At 46.1% G+C, this 18,273-nt stretch overlaps 1 protein-coding gene across 1 annotated transcript; it reads right to left on the reverse strand.

Moving 5' to 3' along the window:
- MEX3C (mex-3 RNA binding family member C) lies at nucleotides 1-17,530 on the reverse strand. Its single transcript, XM_074855144.1, has 2 exons — nucleotides 16,837-17,530; nucleotides 1-3,187 (listed from the first exon to the last, which is right to left on the reverse strand). The coding sequence occupies exons 1-2, from the start codon at nucleotides 17,513-17,515 to the stop codon at nucleotides 1,962-1,964; spliced, it is 1,905 nt and encodes a 634-aa protein (XP_074711245.1). The 5' UTR covers nucleotides 17,516-17,530; the 3' UTR covers nucleotides 1-1,961.
- Between the last annotated feature and the right edge of the window lie 743 nt (nucleotides 17,531-18,273).

The raw sequence follows: 18,273 nt of genomic DNA on the forward strand, positions 1-18,273 counted from the left end.
TTAATGGAAACAAGTCTTTATTAAGTAACTTTTAATATCAGAAAAATAAAACTCTTATAATTCTCTTTACAGCAAATATATAATATCAGTGCTTTGGCCATCATAAGTTAAAGGCCCTTTATCATAAAATATATGGTTTTTAAACTTTACTCAAATTGAATTCATAATCCCTATGACCTCCCTACATATACATAACAAAAAGTGTAGTAAAATTAGCAAATACTAAACTATATTGATAGTTTATCATTCTTAGTTTGTGGTTTATAGAAATGGTACACGCACCTAATGTCTGTCGATTCCTTGGCTTATTAGTTGCGGTGTACGATGCAATAAAATACAAAATACATGCTCAGTGAACATTTGTTCATATCTACAAGACTGCAGCTAGAGATTAGGTTTCAATACTGACATGGAACTATTCTACAAGCAATTATAGCATTAAAGTTATGCAGTACGTAATATGCCGTCAAGGCAACTCTTATACTGAAAATCATAAAATAAAAACCGTTATTTGTAAACTTTTATACGAAATGTAACTCTTCAAGTGGAAATAAAAAATAAAATTTTCTGTATATTTACTAGTTCAATACACATATAATTTCTTTTCGTTATACTGAGAAAAAAGCTTTGTCTTGTCTTGGGAAAATAATGCTTCAAAAAAAAATAGAAAAATCCACCAGAACTCCACTTTGTGTCTTTTTTTTTTTTTTTTTTGTTGTTTTAATATATGCCAGCACAGATTTGGGAACGTACTGAGGATGAAAGAGCTAGAAACATCCACAGGTTGAAATGTAACAAGCGCATTCAAAAGACATTTTTTTTTTTTTTCCTCCTCTTTATGATTGGAAAGACAGTTTTGAAATGAAGTAAACTGATTGCAGGGCCACTGTCACAGCTGCTGTCATGAATAATACACGGGCACGTACGCAACTCCCCCTTTTTCCTTTTCCTTACTAAAAATAAAATATATATTTATATATGTGCAAGACAAATATGGATTGAACATAAAAATGCTTCACATTTTGAACTAGATACTCTCTAAAAATGTAATTTAAGAACAGCTTGATCGGACTAATGAACGGAATGTCAGCATCCTCACTATTAGTCGAAGTATGTGCATCCCAAAGCCCTTACTGAAATGGGATGAAGCCAGCCAGACTTTTCCACATTACATTAAGAAAAAGCAGTGGGTAGGAATTCACAACTTGAGACCTTCCTGATCCTCTGAACACGCTGCCCCTCACACGTCGGGTGAAAGAGAGGTGTGTCGGGCAGCTTCTCTCCCCCCCGCCAGCCCCGCCTCACCATAATTTATTTGCTGAACCTGCCAATAACATCACCCATTTCAATAAATCAAACTATGCTTTAAAATAAAGGTATTTGCAATGCTGAAGAATTAGGCATAAGTTGTTGCACAAAGCAAAAATAATTTCCCCAAACCTGTTTTTTGTTGTTGTTGGTTTTTTTTTTTGTTTGGTTTTTTTTTTTTTTTCAAAACTGGCAGTGTAAAGAAGGCAGCATTGGAAGTGTTGTTTGATATATTGATAATGCCACAAACCCTCCACGGCGGACGAGTACTTCTGCGTTTAGGCGACGAGGTTCATTGCTGCCAGCGCACAGAAGTCCCAACGCTTCACAGAGATCCTTTAGAAAAACCTGTCAAATTTGTTTTTTTTAAAAGTTGTGTAATTGATGAAAACTTCCCCTCGCTGTGCCATAGCATCACACCAGATGTATCTCTGCTAAACGTGCCATCTGCTTACACTGAACCAGACAGAGACCACCTAGGTTTAGTGTTACCGTAGCAGCCTTTTGAGAAAGTAGAAATTTTATTAACAACTTCAGCCTAATCCCAAGAAAGCCCAACAGTCAGAATTCATTAGGAAGTTTACTAGAGGGTACCATTACACCCATGCCTTTAAGAGTTTTAAAAGTCCACATATAATACTATCTATATATATTTAAGAGTGAATTTGGATTGCCTGAGTAACAGCTGTCTGGCAAACGGGACACGATGGCGTTTCCTTTTCACAGATTTTGTTGGCACACTCCATGCAGAAGAGATTGTGGCCGCAGGGGACCAGGGCCGCAATGACTTCGCTCTCGAAGCAGATGACGCAGTCGTGCTTCCGTCTCGACTCGGGGGGCGAGCTGGACGTGGAGCCACCGTTGGAAGAGGAATAGCTGTTGGTACCGTTGGAGAAAGCAGGGATGTAGATGGGAAGGCCGGTTTGGTGGCCGGCGCTCGGTGGGTCGCTCCTCACTCTCCTAGCCAACGGGTGATCCAGACTTTCTGGAAAAGTGGGTGACAGGCGAGGAGTAGATGGTTGGCTCCCTCGGCGCTGAGGCTTGGCGTTAGTAGTCGGGTCGTTACCGAAGCCAGAGAGAGGGTTTACAGGTTCAAAAGGGGTCCAAATGGTTTGGGAAGGAGTCGGTAAGGAGTCATACGCCGGAGAGTCGACCGCGAGGTCTTCCGTGCCCACCGAAGGCAGCGTTTCTCCAAACCAGAAGTTGCCTGTGCTGAACGGACTCGTCGGGCTGAAGTCAGCCAATCTATTGCTTCCAAAATAGGAATCGGTGGAGCCACTTCCCAAGGAGCTGGAGCTGTCATTTCTATAATTAGAAATCATTCTGGTGCGGCTCGGAGGGACAGGATTAGAAGCGAGCCAGGCGGAGCCGAGAATGCCTCCTTCAAAGCTGACATCCGTACCGTTGTAGTGGAAATCGTTCTCTTCGTTCAGCTCGATGTAGTTCCCGGTCCTCATGGCTATGTGCATCTCGATCTCCTCGCGCGCACGGTCGACGTTTTCGGGCATTCCCGTGACTTCGAAGACGGGCTCCTTGTCTCTGCTGGGTGTGACTATGTAGGTGTGGGTCTGCTGTTGAATTCTTTTGATTGTTGCTCCTTTCGGTCCCACCACCAGCCCAACTACACGGTAAGGCACCCTGACTTGGACCGTCGTCTGGCCCGGCAGGTTGGGGGTACAGGGCAAACCTCCCAGGGCAGGACCGTTCTTGTTGCGTGACGCTCTGATCATGGAGAAGTGTTCAGCAGCTGAGAGAATTTCCCTTTTGGCCATGGCTACGTCCTCTTTTCGTCCCGTGACAACGAAGATGGGTTCTTCTCCACGAACGGGGGTCTTAATGTAAGTATTTGTCTTGGCCCTTAGTGCTTTGATTTTGCAACCTGTTTAAAGGAAACACATGCAAGTTGAATCTAAGTTTAGAAAGCCACAAGAAAGCCATCTATTTTAAGCTGTTTGAGAGTTTCAAGAAACCCTAGGGTGAAACCAGAAGCTGCCATTTTTATCTCTGCAAGCCACATTAGAGAAAGCAGTCCCAACTTCTACCTATTATTTCCAAACAGACCTCTGACACGGCCACAAACTATTTTAGCAGCGTTTCTTGGGCTGGTTTAGCCTGCTATCTCCTCAACTGCTATTAGACCGTGAATAAACGTGGATGGCTTTTTCCTACCAACAGCCACGTTCATGATTATCGCAGGAATAGCGGCGGGTTTAAGTTTTTCCTATTGATTGGGTACCCTGCAGTTATTTCTAAGCTCCAGCAAAAGGAGTTTTACTCATACTTGCGTGCTGACACACCAGCCCTTCACGACAAGCGTGCCCTAAAAGCAAATTAAACATTTACAAGTGAGAGAAGGGTCTGTATCACAACCTGTGTAGGATATAGATAAAATTATTGATTTACTGAGAACTCTTCATTTGCCTCCTGTTATCGATAAGTGTTATTTAAACCTTACTCTTCCCTGGGGGGTGAAGGAGCCACTCCTTGAACTGTCAAGTAGGACTTCAAGCAGTTTGTTGCATGCAAATAAGGCTTACTACGTAATATTATGTGCCTACGTGGAATTTCTCTCGTTAACTGGGTAAAAATAGTCTGAAAGAGAAGCAAAAAGCTAATGGAACGTTTGTCTTTGATTTTGGGGGACTGAATTATAAAGTTTGCTAGGACACAGTGGCAGCAGGCTCTTTCCTAAGATGCTAAAGGCATTTTGGCACGGTGCACGCAGAAGCACCTTCGCAGGACCAGAAAAGCAGGCAGGGCAAAACCAAAAGACACAAGCCAAAATTAAGAGACACGAGTAGGTCCATGACAGTCTACTGGATTCAGTCTTAACTGAATTTAACCTATTTTAACACAAATTCAAAAGCATGGCACACTAAATGCCGTTTTATAGCAAACTTCATCTTGAAACAACTACAAGCAACATTTGCAGACCAAGTGTTTTAAGCATCACTCCACTTGCAGAGTGAAATTTGTTCCCATTTTCCTCGTTAAGTATCTCCTAACTGTCTGGTTAGTCTCTTGAAAGAGTGTTTTGTCAGTCCCTTGCACCCAAGGTACCATACAGTTCGAAAGCCACTCAAAGACACACTTATTCAGGACTATCTGCTAATGGAAAAAAAAAAAAGCAAATATGCAGATGCTGGTTGGGAATAGAGGGAAGGAAAAGCTGCTTCTTGCAGGGCCCCTGCTCACAGCAAGGACAAAGGCTGAACACAACAGGCCTTTGTTTCCAGGACACAGCTGGAGAGGAAGTTCATTATCTTCAACAGCTCGTCTGGAGGGCTCTGGGAGGCCCTACCTCCACCCGAAAGCACACGGGAGGGCTCCCAGCAAGGGAAGGAGGGAGGCACAGGCAGAGCTGTGCAAAGGAGGGGGATGGAGATCTCGAGAGCCAAACTAGAAGTTCTGCAAGAGCAGCAAGTGTCTGTAGGAGAGAACAAACCCAGAAGCCTCAACCTCCCACCACAGCCCACCGAGAAGGGCATGAGCGCGCTACCAGATTAAAAAAAAAAAAAAAAAAGGAAAACACAGGCGTGAGGTGGCCTAAGGAAGCAGAACACACATCCTTTGAAGCCATGCCATTTCCCAGCTCGTAACAGACAGCAGCAGCCCACTTTGGCAATTTGCCTTTACTCCCCCCATCTCTTTGTTTGCCTTTCTCCCTGGAAGTAAATCTGCTCGCCCGCTCCGCTTCCCATTCCTTCACAGTTACTCAGAAAAGATGGTGGGCTCACACCTTAAACCCATGAGAATCCCTAAAATGGTGCTGCTGAAGTTTTCACACCAGTCAAGCCCTTTTTACTGGAACACCTAAAACTAAAGTCAGATGGGTAGCAATTATTCTCCAATTTACAGATTACTTTCATTCACTCCATTCCACCCAAGCATATAACCTTATTTCCCAAAAATTAGAGGCAGCATTTAAAGAACACTAGGAGCATCTAATACAAGACATACACATATATAAATAGCTATATAATTCTTTATTATATACCACAGTTCAGAGCCTGCTTAATCCTAGATCCCAAAGCGCCTTACCGATTCTTACAGTTTATATTTTAAAAAAAGCTTTTCTTGGTGTTTTAGAAGCTCAAATCAAATTAGAAGTTTGCACCTTCAGCTCCGTTTGCCATTTCAGCTGCAAACTCCAAGATTGCTTTGCCAAAGCCACATTTCCAAACCACACTGGTGTGAAAAAAAAAGCCTTCTTGCCTTTCTTCCTCAGGCTGCAGAATGGCACAGGCCAAGGTGGGCAGAAATTTCTTTTAAGGTACAAATCACATACCTAGAAAGCAGAGGCCAAACGCTGCCTCAACTCCCTGCAGCGACAGAACAAGACTTTTAAACATCAGAAAGCTGGCTTCAATGGAAAGCTGACTCCACAGATCGTCAAGGTCAACCTCAAAACTTTATCTGAAAAGTCAGAAAGAACTGAAGAAAGTCACCACATATGAAACCCAACATTTCTGAATGAGTCAGTCAATACCCGCTGGGTTTTGTCTGCAAGGAGTGCTGGAAAACCCCTCAACAGACAAAGTCAAGGCAAAACACAAGGTCAGTAGCCCATTATTACCACTCCAGCAGGATGATTTTTCTATTTGCTTTTACTCAGCTGCTCTGGCTTCCCACCCTCCTCCCTTAGTCACTACCGAGGCGATGATACGAAGTATGGCTGATCCCATCCCCTCTCCGACAATTCAGGGCATCCAGAGGCAGCTGTGGCCACGATGACACAAGGTCGGCCAGCTATGAAGTCATGTGGCCGAAGGATGAATCAAGAAGTTTCCCAATCTCCCGAGCTTAGACACAGAAAGACAAAGGAAAAATAAAAATAACACCGCCCCACATTTTTGCTGTAAATCATCAGATCATTGCAGCGAAGATTTTGAAGTCCAGAGATTGAAAAAAAGCCTGAAGAGGGGACTTCTAGACTGAAAATTCAGTTTAATCAAGCCTTTCAAACTAATTTTAGTTTTGTTATGATAAAGGAAGTCAATACAATACAAGGTTACCACACTTGGTCCAGCACTATAGGCATTCCTACGCAGCACACTCAGCCACAACTGACATGGTTAAAGCAAAAATCCTTTAGTTTTGCTTTTATTTAGGCAAAGATTTAGTACTTGCCTGCCCAGGCACCCGACGAGGAGCTGAGCCCACACCAAGCCCTGCAGGCAGCGCTCATCCTGTGCCGGCTGACTTGTATCATTCTCAAGCCTCCTCCCCATTTTCCCTCAAGAGGATTATTTGACTGAACGTTTTAAACACACTATGAACATTATAGTCCCCAAGAAACTTAAGGGTAGCTCTGAAGGAATTGTTTACCTCATACACTACCAATTTAAAATGATCAAATACTTCCTTATTAAAAAAAGGTGATAGGAAGACAGATTATTTTTTTTTTTTTCCCCCTTGAAGCGAGGGTTAAGCATCACAGCCACAGCAGCCACAGCACCCACAGTCCTCACCCATCACTCCAACTTTCACCTTTCATCATCGCAAGCAGTTCGAGAGAGGTCAAACCCAATCTCAGGCCATTTACTCGACGAGGGAAACTCCCCAAGGGAGCCAGCAGAGCCAAGCGACCGCAGCGGCAACCCTGTGCACGCCTGCCTCACACCACACCAGTCAGCCTGGGGCTGGCAGCCAAGAACCACCCAAAAAAGTAAAATGCAGCTTGGCAACGCAGGGACACATGCCTCGTACCCACCACAGTCCTCCTGCCAAGTGCTGTGAAATTGGGGTTCAGGCATGCAGGGGAACCCAAACTTTCTTAGCATCATGGCTGTTTAACCTTGCCTCCCCAGTTGTTAGGAAAAAAAAAGGTGAAAGTTTATTTCAGTAGAAACCTGGAAGTCACAGTGGGTAAAAATTCAGTGAGCAGCCCCTGTGAACCTCCATCAAGTGACAATAGCAGCTTGTTCTCCTTCCCTGCTCCTGAGGAGTACTGAGCTAAGGGGATCAAACCAGAGAACCTCCTCCAGCTCTTGAGACACACAAATCCTGTGGGAAGACACCCGGGCTGCGAGAGCAGCGAGCCAGGTGAAGCTGCATTAGCACCAACTCCTCTCTTCCACAGGACGCAAGACAAACCCAGCGTCCTCCAAATCAGCCCCAGAGCAACCGCGGGCAAAGGGCAGATCTCACAGATTGGCCTCCGCAGCTTGTTAGCACCAAAGAGAAAGCTGTAGTTCACAGGAATATATTTTTCAGTAGGTTTGCCGTTATCTGATGAAAGGCAATACTGTATTACAGCCTCCACTCTGAATACAGTCTTTAGCACTCGGGCCACAGCTTTGGTAATACGCTGACACCCAGTAAGGAGGTGGCGACAGAGTAATTAGTCATGTCAACCTGGAACCATGAGCTGCGAGTAAAGCTGTGGCTAATTCCTTACCTAGAAAGTAAAGGCAGAGTCTGGGAAGTCCCTGCAGATCCGCAGGGGCTGGCACAGCACCACCGGGCATGCCAAGGAGCAAGGGGACTGCACAGGGCTCTTTGTTTTTGATGAACCTGCGACTGTTGGGTGCAGACACAGCTTTAAAAGTGGAGTCTGTCAAGCTGGCACAGCCCTTATTTCATTGCTAGGTTGCCACAAGCTTTTAATTGGGAAGTGGGAACTCCTGCAGCTAAGGTAAGGAAGGATTTGCAGAGACTGAAGCACTGGATGTACCAGAAGGCCAACAGCTGCTGGGGCTGCAGAGCATAACACTGCCCACCTGATTAACAACCCAAAATTAATCTACTTCATTAAGAATGACTGCTCTACCTATTTTTCAGAAGAGCTGGTGGTATAAGCTGCATTCTTTTGCTTAAACACGGTGCATCCCTTCAGTTGTGACATGGCTAAAAACATCTATCCAGTTTGTGATTATACAGTAGAAAACTGATTTATGCCCCATTTATTAAGCAGAGATGAAGCTGCACTGAGACAGAAAACAAAAATCCTATTCTACACTGTTTAATGGTTAATACTCCTCAAGCAGGCTGGCTACACAAGACCAGAACATTTTTGGTACTTCTCTGGGTTATTAAAGTCATACAAAATACTACCTGTTGTCTGGCCAGTTGAGGGACTGACTCAGGTTACCATCTGCTTTCACCTAAGATCAATTAATTCATCTCACACTTTGTTTTAATTCATGGACTGGAGAAATTTCAACTCCTGACAATTTTTTTTTTTTTTCAACTGACTGTTGAATATAGTTAGTTGGTTCAAGGAAGATAAAGTAATTTCTCTGCACTTGCAAAAGATACCAATTTGCACAAAACCCTTTACTCAGGCAGCTATGGCCCCTGTGGCATTTTGATTTTAGCAAGGAAGGCTGTAAAAATAAAGCTTTTAATTTTTTTTAAAACAATTTTAAGAGCCTAAACTTGGATAATAATTATCAAACCGATTTTTCTGAAAGCAAGTTTCCATTTATTTTTATGCAGCTTTCTCTCCAGCCAGAGGTAAGCTGAGAGATACCTCATCGCAGAGCGCAGCATCCCTTCCAAATACAGGACTAGACCAACCACCAACAGCTTTAACAGCTCTCCATTAGCATTATATAGTACAGATAATAGTCTGATCACTATTTGGGTTAATTAGGTGGTAAGATTAGGGCTCCCGTGTGACAACTAGACATGATACATGCCAGAGAGCTAACAAATATGGATACACCAAGAGACAGGCGCAGCTTGCAGCTGGGATTTGCTCAAGCTCGCGGGGCAGGTCGCTGGCAGGTTTGGGAACAGAAGGCAGTCCCCAAAGGAGAGCAGCTAACTGCTTAAATGGGGACATGGATGCACACAGATTTTAAGCAACAGCCATTTTGTTCACCTAGCAAACCAAAGCAATCTCCTCCCGGGTGCTACCCAAGCTGCGGTTTCCTTGGAGGTGGCCACCTGAAACACACACACACAGAGTTGTGAGATTAATGTCCCCTGGGCAAAGGCTTTTCCCCACAGGCTAGTTGTGCTCCTGCCCTTCAGCAGGTTGTATTTTCGACAAGAATTTTTCCACTTATCACAGTAGGGATGCTTCGTGGGAACCCACCAGAGCTTCTTCTCAAATTTATGATCCAAACACGATACTGATATCATTATGATCTAAAACCTGGGAACAAAGTTCTGGCTCTCTGCTCTGGAGTGTGGCTGTATTAATGGTTTTAAACAACTGTACCTCAGAAGTGCTGTACACGGGTAATAACTCATACAACACTACAATAAGCAATGCTACAAGTAGGTTAACTAGTGAGTAGCGTAGAGGAGAAAGAAAAACTCAACTGACAGCCACTCTGATAAAGTTACTCCAAGAGAAGGAATGATGGCATACAAGTCAAGAAAAATAAAAATTAGAGCATTTTCTACCAAAGACATTTTTCCCTGCCTCCTGACCCCCTCATTAACTTACCGCTGCAATCAAAGGCTTTTAGTTACACGGCAGTTCCCAAACCCCTGTGCCTGCCTGTGGAACATTTCAATATGACTCACGCTATATATAGCGACTGAGACTGCTCCCATTATAATTCCATCACACTTACCCATTTCTGAGGAGCAACTGACCACTTCTTTTGCTTTGTATTTTTTACGTGTATGAATGCTAAGATGATACACAACTTTCCTACCTGTCAGTATTCAGCTAGGACTGCAGAAGGAGTTTTAGACGTGGTACTTTCCAGACCAGCACTTGAAGCTTGAGGCACCAGAAGGACAACCTGGAGATCCCAAGCACTTTAACCAAAAGCCAAGGAATCAGTCAGCCCCTCAGTGGTGCCAGACCACAGGGAGCAGGACTTCGTTTGGCTGCCAAGCTAACAGATGGGAAAAGAGGGGAGCTTTAAGAGTCTGACAATGCTGAGAAATTTTCCCAAAGGAAGGCTGCTCAGAAGCTCTCAGGGATGTTTCCCTCTTTTGGAAACCAAAAGCCCTTGTTCAAGAACTGTGTACAAACTCTTTATTAGAGATTTCTTAAGTATGTATCAATTTATCAATCAATTTATGAAGCAGTCAGCCTGCACACTGTTTCCTTCTATATGTCAGGCTGGGACAATCTATCACATCAGCAATCTCAGAGGCAGAGGAATACTCCAATTCCCAAGACAGATGGCAACTCAGTAAACAAGTTACACGCAGCAAAAGAGCCAGAGGGCAGCAACTTGTATTATTAATTACTTGCACTACTGCAGCACCAGGACTAAGGTAGCAGCTGCTGAGCAAAATTAGACAGATACGGTAGTAGAAAATAAGAGAGGGAGTACGTCCAATAAATAAAACTGCTACAGGAAAAAAGTTGTTTTCATGAAGAACGTTGATCTAGTGAATGAAGCAGATCGGTGTGAGCAACAGCGGGGGGAAACCCGACCTGCACAAGGAGGATATTAAAAGGGATCACCATTCAGCATGCCACGCAGCATGCCAAGAGGGCCAAAAAAAGGAAGATTGCAAAAAAATGTGCAAATCTTCACCGACACCAAAGCCCCGATTCAAAAATGCTGCTAGAGCGGTGGTTTTATACACAAAATTCCGCAGTATATTGTCAAATGTAAAACGAACTAGAGGGTAAAAAGAGATACTGTGTCTTTGTTCAAAGGAGCAGCAGAGAACTTGGTGCAGACCGCAGAATTACTGACTCACACCAGTGAAGGAAACTGAGATCTCGGATGCTGGCAAGATCTCATGAACTTAAAGGAATACCTGAAAGAGAGAGAAAAAGAAGACATTCTTAAAGAGCAACTGAAATTGGAAACAAATGCTTGATGTAGGGCTTTTCGGCCTTTTCTTTTGATTAAACAAAAATGTTCTAGTTCTCAGCAGCCTTTTTTTTTTTTTTGTTACAGCAAGTTTGCAACCCTATCCCTGTTACATTTTTTGCCTGCAATAGGGAATTGGCCCTGTGGGGTGGAGGTATTGCATCAAAAACAAATTTAAGATCTTTGAGATCCAACACTTTGTTTAGAACAAAGTTTCTCTTCCAGAAATTCAGACCACAGTGTACTAGAAGAGAGGGTAACAGGGGCTAAGACAGGGAAACACACAACATCTGCTGACTTTACCAACAGCTTAAAAAAAAATCATCACCCTTTTCTCATGCCACAGAAAGGTTAATCCAGTGCAGTTCAGGAGCACATTAATCAGGATTTCTTTTGTATGTGTATGTTATAAACTTAAAAACACATGCTCTTTTAGAACACGGCAATTCTACAAGAAAAACAAAAGGACCAGAGGAGTAGGAATTGGCATTTTACATCACAAGATTTTGATTATTTTAATTTCAGCTTCATCCAAAAATCTTACTGATGCAGGTATTAACGTATGAATACCAGAAATGAAAATCTACAGAATTTCTGGCAGACTACACAAAGAGAAAAATCTCCTGAGTGTGCACTGTATTTGGTGTGCTTCCCACCCAACAAGCCAGACAAGAGCAGCATTTATGACTTGAGGATTGATGATCCCAGCTGGAGAACTTGCACCCTTCTGACACACTTTGCAACTTGAGTTGGATCTTTGCATAGCACAAGTGACAAACGGCAGAACTCAAATGATGTTTGTTACACAGCACCGGAGCAAAAGGCCGCAGAAACTTCAGCAGCGATTTCAGACTCTGCCAGGCCACAGCACGCTCACGTGTTTCAGTTCCTGGAGATCCAGGCTCTAAAAGTGATGAGCCTTCAACTTGTCAGAAAAAGAGCTTTTATATTGGATTTTAAAGCTCAAGTTTTCTTTCAGTCTTTAGAACAAGCCATTTAATATAGCATTTAATAACCTGCTTGTTATAGAAGATGCAAAAAAAAAAAATCTGAGGTGTAACTGCCTTTTCAGCTTTCACTGAAAATAATTTAGCTGAACCTGTGGTCTTTGTTGTCTGTGGCAATCAACTGACAGAGAGATATGTGATGACTTCAGTCATGCAAATTAAACTTATTCTTGAGTGGAAATCTTAAGCACTCAGTTTAAAAAAAAAGGAATTCATACTAGTTAGCTATGCTTTTTCTGACTACTTCTTACAGGTTAACAATTAAGTCGAGGCTATGTAAAGTATTGTCAGCAACTCGGTAACATTATCATCACAACATATCGAGACATAAAACCAGACATATAGTTCTTGAAAAGACTATAATTATTCTACTAGAGGACATCTATCTACTGTACTCGCTAACACAAGTATTTGCTCCAGGATTGTTTTAGCACTGTTCCCACTCCCCAAGAGTGATAGCTATTGTTTTTATTTGGCTAGATAGTTATCAGCTACCAACTTATCAGAATTATTTTTTTGTTTCAAGTTACAGGACTATTTTAAGCAAAGTAATATTTTGCTCAAGAGCCCACATTCAAAAATCAAAGAGCAAAGACGGAGCCCAAGATCATTAAATATGCATAAAAATGTTATTTTAGTTGCAAGGCCGTCTCATGCAAAGATTTGTCATTATCGATTTAATCAGTGAAATGGGATGATATCATTCCTCCTCCTCTTACTCATCTGGGGTTTGGAGGCTGCCCTGCCCGTTTCAAGCTCTGCAGCCACCATCCAAACTATCCTTACTGAAGAAACTCTAAAGCCTGATGCTTCTCTTAAGTAGCTCCAACTCCAGTGATGTCTCAGGGAAGAAAACCACTATTGTCAGATTTATCGAGGATATAAACACCTGGAAAAATCACGTTACTTGGACAGCCACAACACTGGAATGCATTAGCAAATACATTCCAACAATCATTATCAGAAGATGGTTAATACATTCAAGGATGAAGCATCTCTCTACAGGACACTTTTGTCCCTTCCAGCATCTTTCAGGCTTTCTGTTCATGTCTTCAGACACCATCCCTTTTTTTTTTTCCCCCCTATTCAAAAGAGCTTTTAGTGTTCAAACATGTCTTTTGTGGTTTTTAGTGTAAAGAAAGTAGCAGCAGGCACTGAAAACTCCCCTTACACTTAGCAAATCCTTCTCAAGACCCTCCAGACCAGGGCAGAACTGCCACAGAGTTACCACCACCAGCTTTACTTAGAAGAAACAGTTTTCAGGTGATCCACAGCAGACTTTGACAAGTCCTTCACATGATTTAGAGATTAAACCAGAACCTCCCAAGTTAACTCTCCAGAAGTTTGTGTTTTTTTTTTAAGTCTGGATACATGCTTATATAATTTTGGGTATACGCCCTATGCCAGCTCTTCTCAGGCAAACAAGGCCACCGCCTCAGCAATGCAGCTTTCTTGCTACCACTTCTGAAGAGCACTTTCTCCAACTTTTTTTTTTTTAAACCAACGCAACTTTGCACATGCAGGATTTTTAGCTGCTGACAGCAAAGGAAGTCACTTCTCTGATCAGCGTGACGACCAGCCAACTTACCGAAGGTTGGATTCAACAGCTAGTTCAAATTCATACAGGAAGCCTGTACAATGCCATGAATGGAATCTAGTTTTCCTGGCTCCTAGTCACATGCCTTAACAAGAATAAAAGGATACAAATATCTTTTCCTTTGTTGTTCACCTTTGAGATTCTTCCACTTCAAAGACTACAAAGAATTACATTACACTACTCTAACCAGTATCTGTCAGCTTCATTTTCAGGGGGGTACAAGGGGAGTAAGAAAAGGTTGAGAACATTTAAGATTTAAAAAAAGCAACAACAACAAAAAAAAGCACAAAACCTGTCAGGTTTCAGAAATACTACAGAGTTTTTTTTTAAAGTAACACCTACTATTCATTAAAAGAAAATCTTACTTAAGCCTTTTCCGCTGATGTAAATGCTTCTAGCAGCAACACATTAAACTCCTGTCACAGTAACCCTGCCGCCTCCAACGTACTTCACAAGAAAACCATCAACCACAAGGTACATTTCAGGCCCTCCAACACCTCCTATAGCTGTGACATCCCACATCTGTGCCCAGCTCCCAGCAGAGATTCAGCAAGCGCAGCTACCCACGTGGGAACCTGCAACACAGCGACCCAGAGCAGGGCTGTGGGAGCGCCACTTCACTGCCTGAAGGGCTATATTTATTTCTGAAATTTGCACGTAATTGAAAAAAAAATAAAGTAAATGCAAGCACGGTAAGGTTTTTGTTTGTTTACAGCTCTCTTAGGAATCGTGGGGTCCTTTGGTCTGCTAAACAGTGACTGGATATTCTCCTCCTCTGTGCAAAAAATTAAATTTAGATAAAAAAATACCGTGGAATTCCGGTTATCATTACTCTTTCAGTTAGGGGGTTAGGACTTACAATAAACATGCTTTCAGACACAGCAGTGAGGCCTCCAGCAAAGCCTAAATCAAACTCAGCATTCCTGGTATTTCAGAGCTGATGTTTTCAGGCTGCAGACATTTCAAGTTCTTTTTATACCTCACAAAGACAGCAAAAGAAAGAATATCAACTTAATCTTCGTGAAAATCCATCAGCAGTAACATTCCAATTGCATCGCCCTTACATAATTAGATGCTAAAGTATCACAGCACAGAGGAGTCTGGCATCAAACTTCAGCTGAATTCGTTCAAGATAACGCACCCAGCTGGTTACGATGTGTGCTAGGAAGAGAATGTGCAGCATCTTCATTTTTAGAGAGAGCAGAAGGATGGGTGAAGGATGCAGCTCTGGCCAGGCTTGCTCGAGGCAGACCAAGCTGCTGGGCTAGAGCACAGACACATGCAGGGCAGGTGGATGGGAGAGCAGGAGCCTCTAGCCCATGCAATCTGGGCCATAAAAGGAGACGCAAGGACTAGTATTTCTAAGAAATTTGACAAATATTTAGTGGAACTAATACAACTTACATAAGTCAGTCTCTAAGCATAAGTCTCCCCTGAATGAGAATTTTGAAGGACCTCCTTACGCAAAGCTTTCATGCAAGTATATTTGGTAACAGTTTTTTTAGCTCTCCTTCTGCTCCTTCCTCTTTCATAGCCCTAATTCTTTTTATGATACAATCCCTCCCCATTGAGGCTAAATATTTTATCACAAGCCAAACAGCGTGACATCAGATAAGAAATAAAAGCAAAAGCAGCAAATGAGCTCTTCAGGAACAACGATCCTATTTCTATGCAAACTCCATTATCTTGTTTTTAAGTGACCCAAAGTACTGAAAAATGTACTACAGAGAACAATCCTGATCTGGTGGAGAATAAACACGGCAGCCTAATTGGTCCTTGAAGCCCACTAGTTTGTATTTCTCTTTCAGAGGACTGTAGCAATAACCATTTTCAGTTCTGTTTTCCATTCTCCCCCCCCCCAGCCGCCTGTCATCCCCAATGACACATGAGCAAAGTCTTCCAAGAAATAGCGTTTGAACATCTTAAAAGATATTTTCTGCTTGAACAGAACGGACTTGTCTGCATCAGAGGAAGCTACCTGCCAATTTTTGCAGCACAGCCTTTCGTTCTCCTTTGACACACCCAGCACAAAAACCCACCCTTGACTGCTGCCTAAAATAAATGTAGGAAGATAAAACCAAAGTCTGCCTAAGCATCGGTGCTCAGCGGGTATTTCTTATCGCACCACACTGGTTTAAAATAATTTTACCATTTCTTCCATACTCAAGGAGAAAAAGAAACAAAAGCCACATTGATGTAGAGAGACCAGACAGCATAACCGCTCGTTATCGGAGTCGATCAGCAAACAAGACACACCACCCCCAGACCAATAAAGAATAACACTGAAAGGGAACAGGAAGAGAGCGGCAACTTCATTGTCTGCATTTCCAGACCCACACACTTGACAGCGCTTCTCTTGCGATATAAAAAGTGCTTTTAAAATTAGGTTCACCGCCAGAAAGCTGGCGTGAAGCATCATCTTTCTGCCTCCTCCAAGCACCGCTCCCATGAGACCACATGAAAGGCCAGCAACGAACGTGACATCACTGATATGACCTTATCCTAACGGCGTAACAGAGACCCACGGAGTGTAGCAATAGCGATCAACAGGAAGCCACAACCCGAGCAGAAAGACAAGGGCTTTCACACAGAAGAAGGCTGCACGTGGCTCCTTTCTCCATCTCGCTGACTCCTGAGGTCCCACTTTGTCTCGGCGAGCGCCGTGGAAAGCTGGAGGAAGGGTGTCAGCCCATACCCTGCTCTGCAAGGCAAGCAAGTTAACCCGAAAGTCTTTGGAAAACACGGTCCAAAGTTCTTACGGCGAAAGGCAGCTTCTTACTGAAAACCACAAGCCGAGTGTCACTGAAGCCCGAAGCCTGTGCCAACACTTACCTGTACAGGGCCAGGCTATATCCTGTGTTTTACAGCTCAAACTAAGCCAAGGTCTGAGCGAGCCCAGCGCTGGCTCTCGCCTTCTCAAGCGGGGCCGGCCTGCTGCCGTTCCCCCGTGGGGAGGCCGGGGGGTGGGAGAGGTGAGGTAGGCCCTACGGGGCACAAAGCTACTACCGGGGCGAGGGGCTCCTCCAGCCGGCACCCCACGGGTAAACCCTGCCACGAAACCCCCGGGGAACGAGCAGCAGGCCCAGGCCTAAGGCCACCGCTCCCCCCCCCCCTCCGCCGCCGCCGCCTCCCTCCTCCACACCCGGGGACTGGGGGTGTCCCCCCGCGCCGGTCCCCCACTCACCCTGGCGACCCACGATCTCGGCCACATGCTCGGAGCTGGGCACGGGCACGCACTCGGTGGTGTTGACGCTCTTTCGGCGGAGCAGTGCCGCCTGCTCGCCGTTCAGGCCCGCCGCCGCCCCCCCCCCTCCGCCGCCGCCGCCGCCGCCCAGGCCGCCGCCGTAGGCGTGGGACAGCATCGCCGCCATCATGCCCTGAGGATCGTCCGCCCCGCAGAGCGCCCCGGCCGCCGCCGCCGCCGCCTCCTGCGCATCGAAGGAGGGCGAGAGCAGGACAGAGCCCAGCGCCGGCAGCAGCGGGAGCGGCTGGGAGGGCGAGGAGGACGAGGAGAGCAGCAGCAGCGCGGCCGGGTCCTCCTCCTCCTCCTCGTCCTCCCCCGCCACCAGCTCCTCCTCCTCCTCCTCCAGGTCTCCCTCGTCCCCCGCCGCCGCCGCCTCCTCCTCCTCCTCCTCCGCCCCGCCAGGCCCCGGCTCTCCGGGGGGGTCGGGCGGCGGCGCCAAGCCCGCCTGCCGCCGCCGGCTTTGCCGCCGGGCCGCCCCTCCGCGGTGGCGGAGGCCGAGGCCGGCGAGGCGCTGCTGGAGCAGCAGCAGCGGCGGCGGGTGGGGAGGGGGGGGGAGGCGCGGCGGCTCGGCGGGCTCGGCGGCGGCGGGGGAGGCCGCGGCGGTGCTGCCGCTCGGCATGGCGGGGGGGGGTAAGGGGAGGGGGGGAGGCGCTGCGGGCCGGGCCGGGCCGAACCGGGCCTAGCGGCGCGGGGCCGCCATGCCGCGGCGGGCACCGAGCGTGGCGGGCGCGGCCTGGGCGCTGGGGCCGCGCTCCTCAGCGCGCCTTTTGTCCCATGGCAGCTCCCCTCGGCGGCGGCCGCGGGCGGCGGCGGCGGCGGAGGGGCGGGGGGGGGCGGCGGCGGCGGGGAAGGAGGCGGGGGGGAGGCGCGGAGGAGGAGGCGGCGCGGCCACGCCCCCCGCTCGCCGCCGCGCTATTGGGCGGCGGAGCCGGTTCCTGGGCGGGGCCCCGGGAGGGGGCGGGGCCTGTGGGGCTGAGGGGCAGGGGCGTGCTGGGCGGGAAGGCGGGCGGCGGGGAGTGCGCCCTCAGGCCGCCCTGGGCAAGGCCGGGCTGGTCGTCCTGGGTTTAAATTCACACATCTCCCCCCACACCGGTGAAACGGGGTGAGCCCCGATAAAAAAAAAAAATAAAAAATCAGAAGCCTTTGATTGCTGCCTTCTTTCCCCTCAGACTTTGTCAGGTGCTTCAGCTCTGAGGTGAAGGCAGGATCACAGAATCAGAATCCCAGAATCATCTCGGTTGGAAAAGACCTTGAAGATCCTCCAGTCCAACCATGAACCTCACACTGACCGTTCCCAACTCCACCAGATCCCTCAGCGCTGGGTCAACCCGACTCTTCAACCCCTCCAGGGATGGGGACTCCCCCCCTGCCCCGGGC

This window comes from Strix uralensis, chromosome Z, assembly GCF_047716275.1.
Source record: "Strix uralensis isolate ZFMK-TIS-50842 chromosome Z, bStrUra1, whole genome shotgun sequence".
NCBI classification, from domain to species: domain Eukaryota; kingdom Metazoa; phylum Chordata; class Aves; order Strigiformes; family Strigidae; genus Strix; species Strix uralensis.

Coding starts and splice junctions, on each gene's coding strand:
- MEX3C (XM_074855144.1), bottom strand. CDS start 17,515: ATGCCGAGCGGCAGCACCGCCGCGGCCTCCCCCGCCGCCGCCGAGCCC. Junction 3,188..16,836: donor CGAGATCGTGGGTCGCCAGG/GTGAGTGGGGGA, acceptor TCCTTTAAACAG/GTTGCAAAATCAAAGCACTA.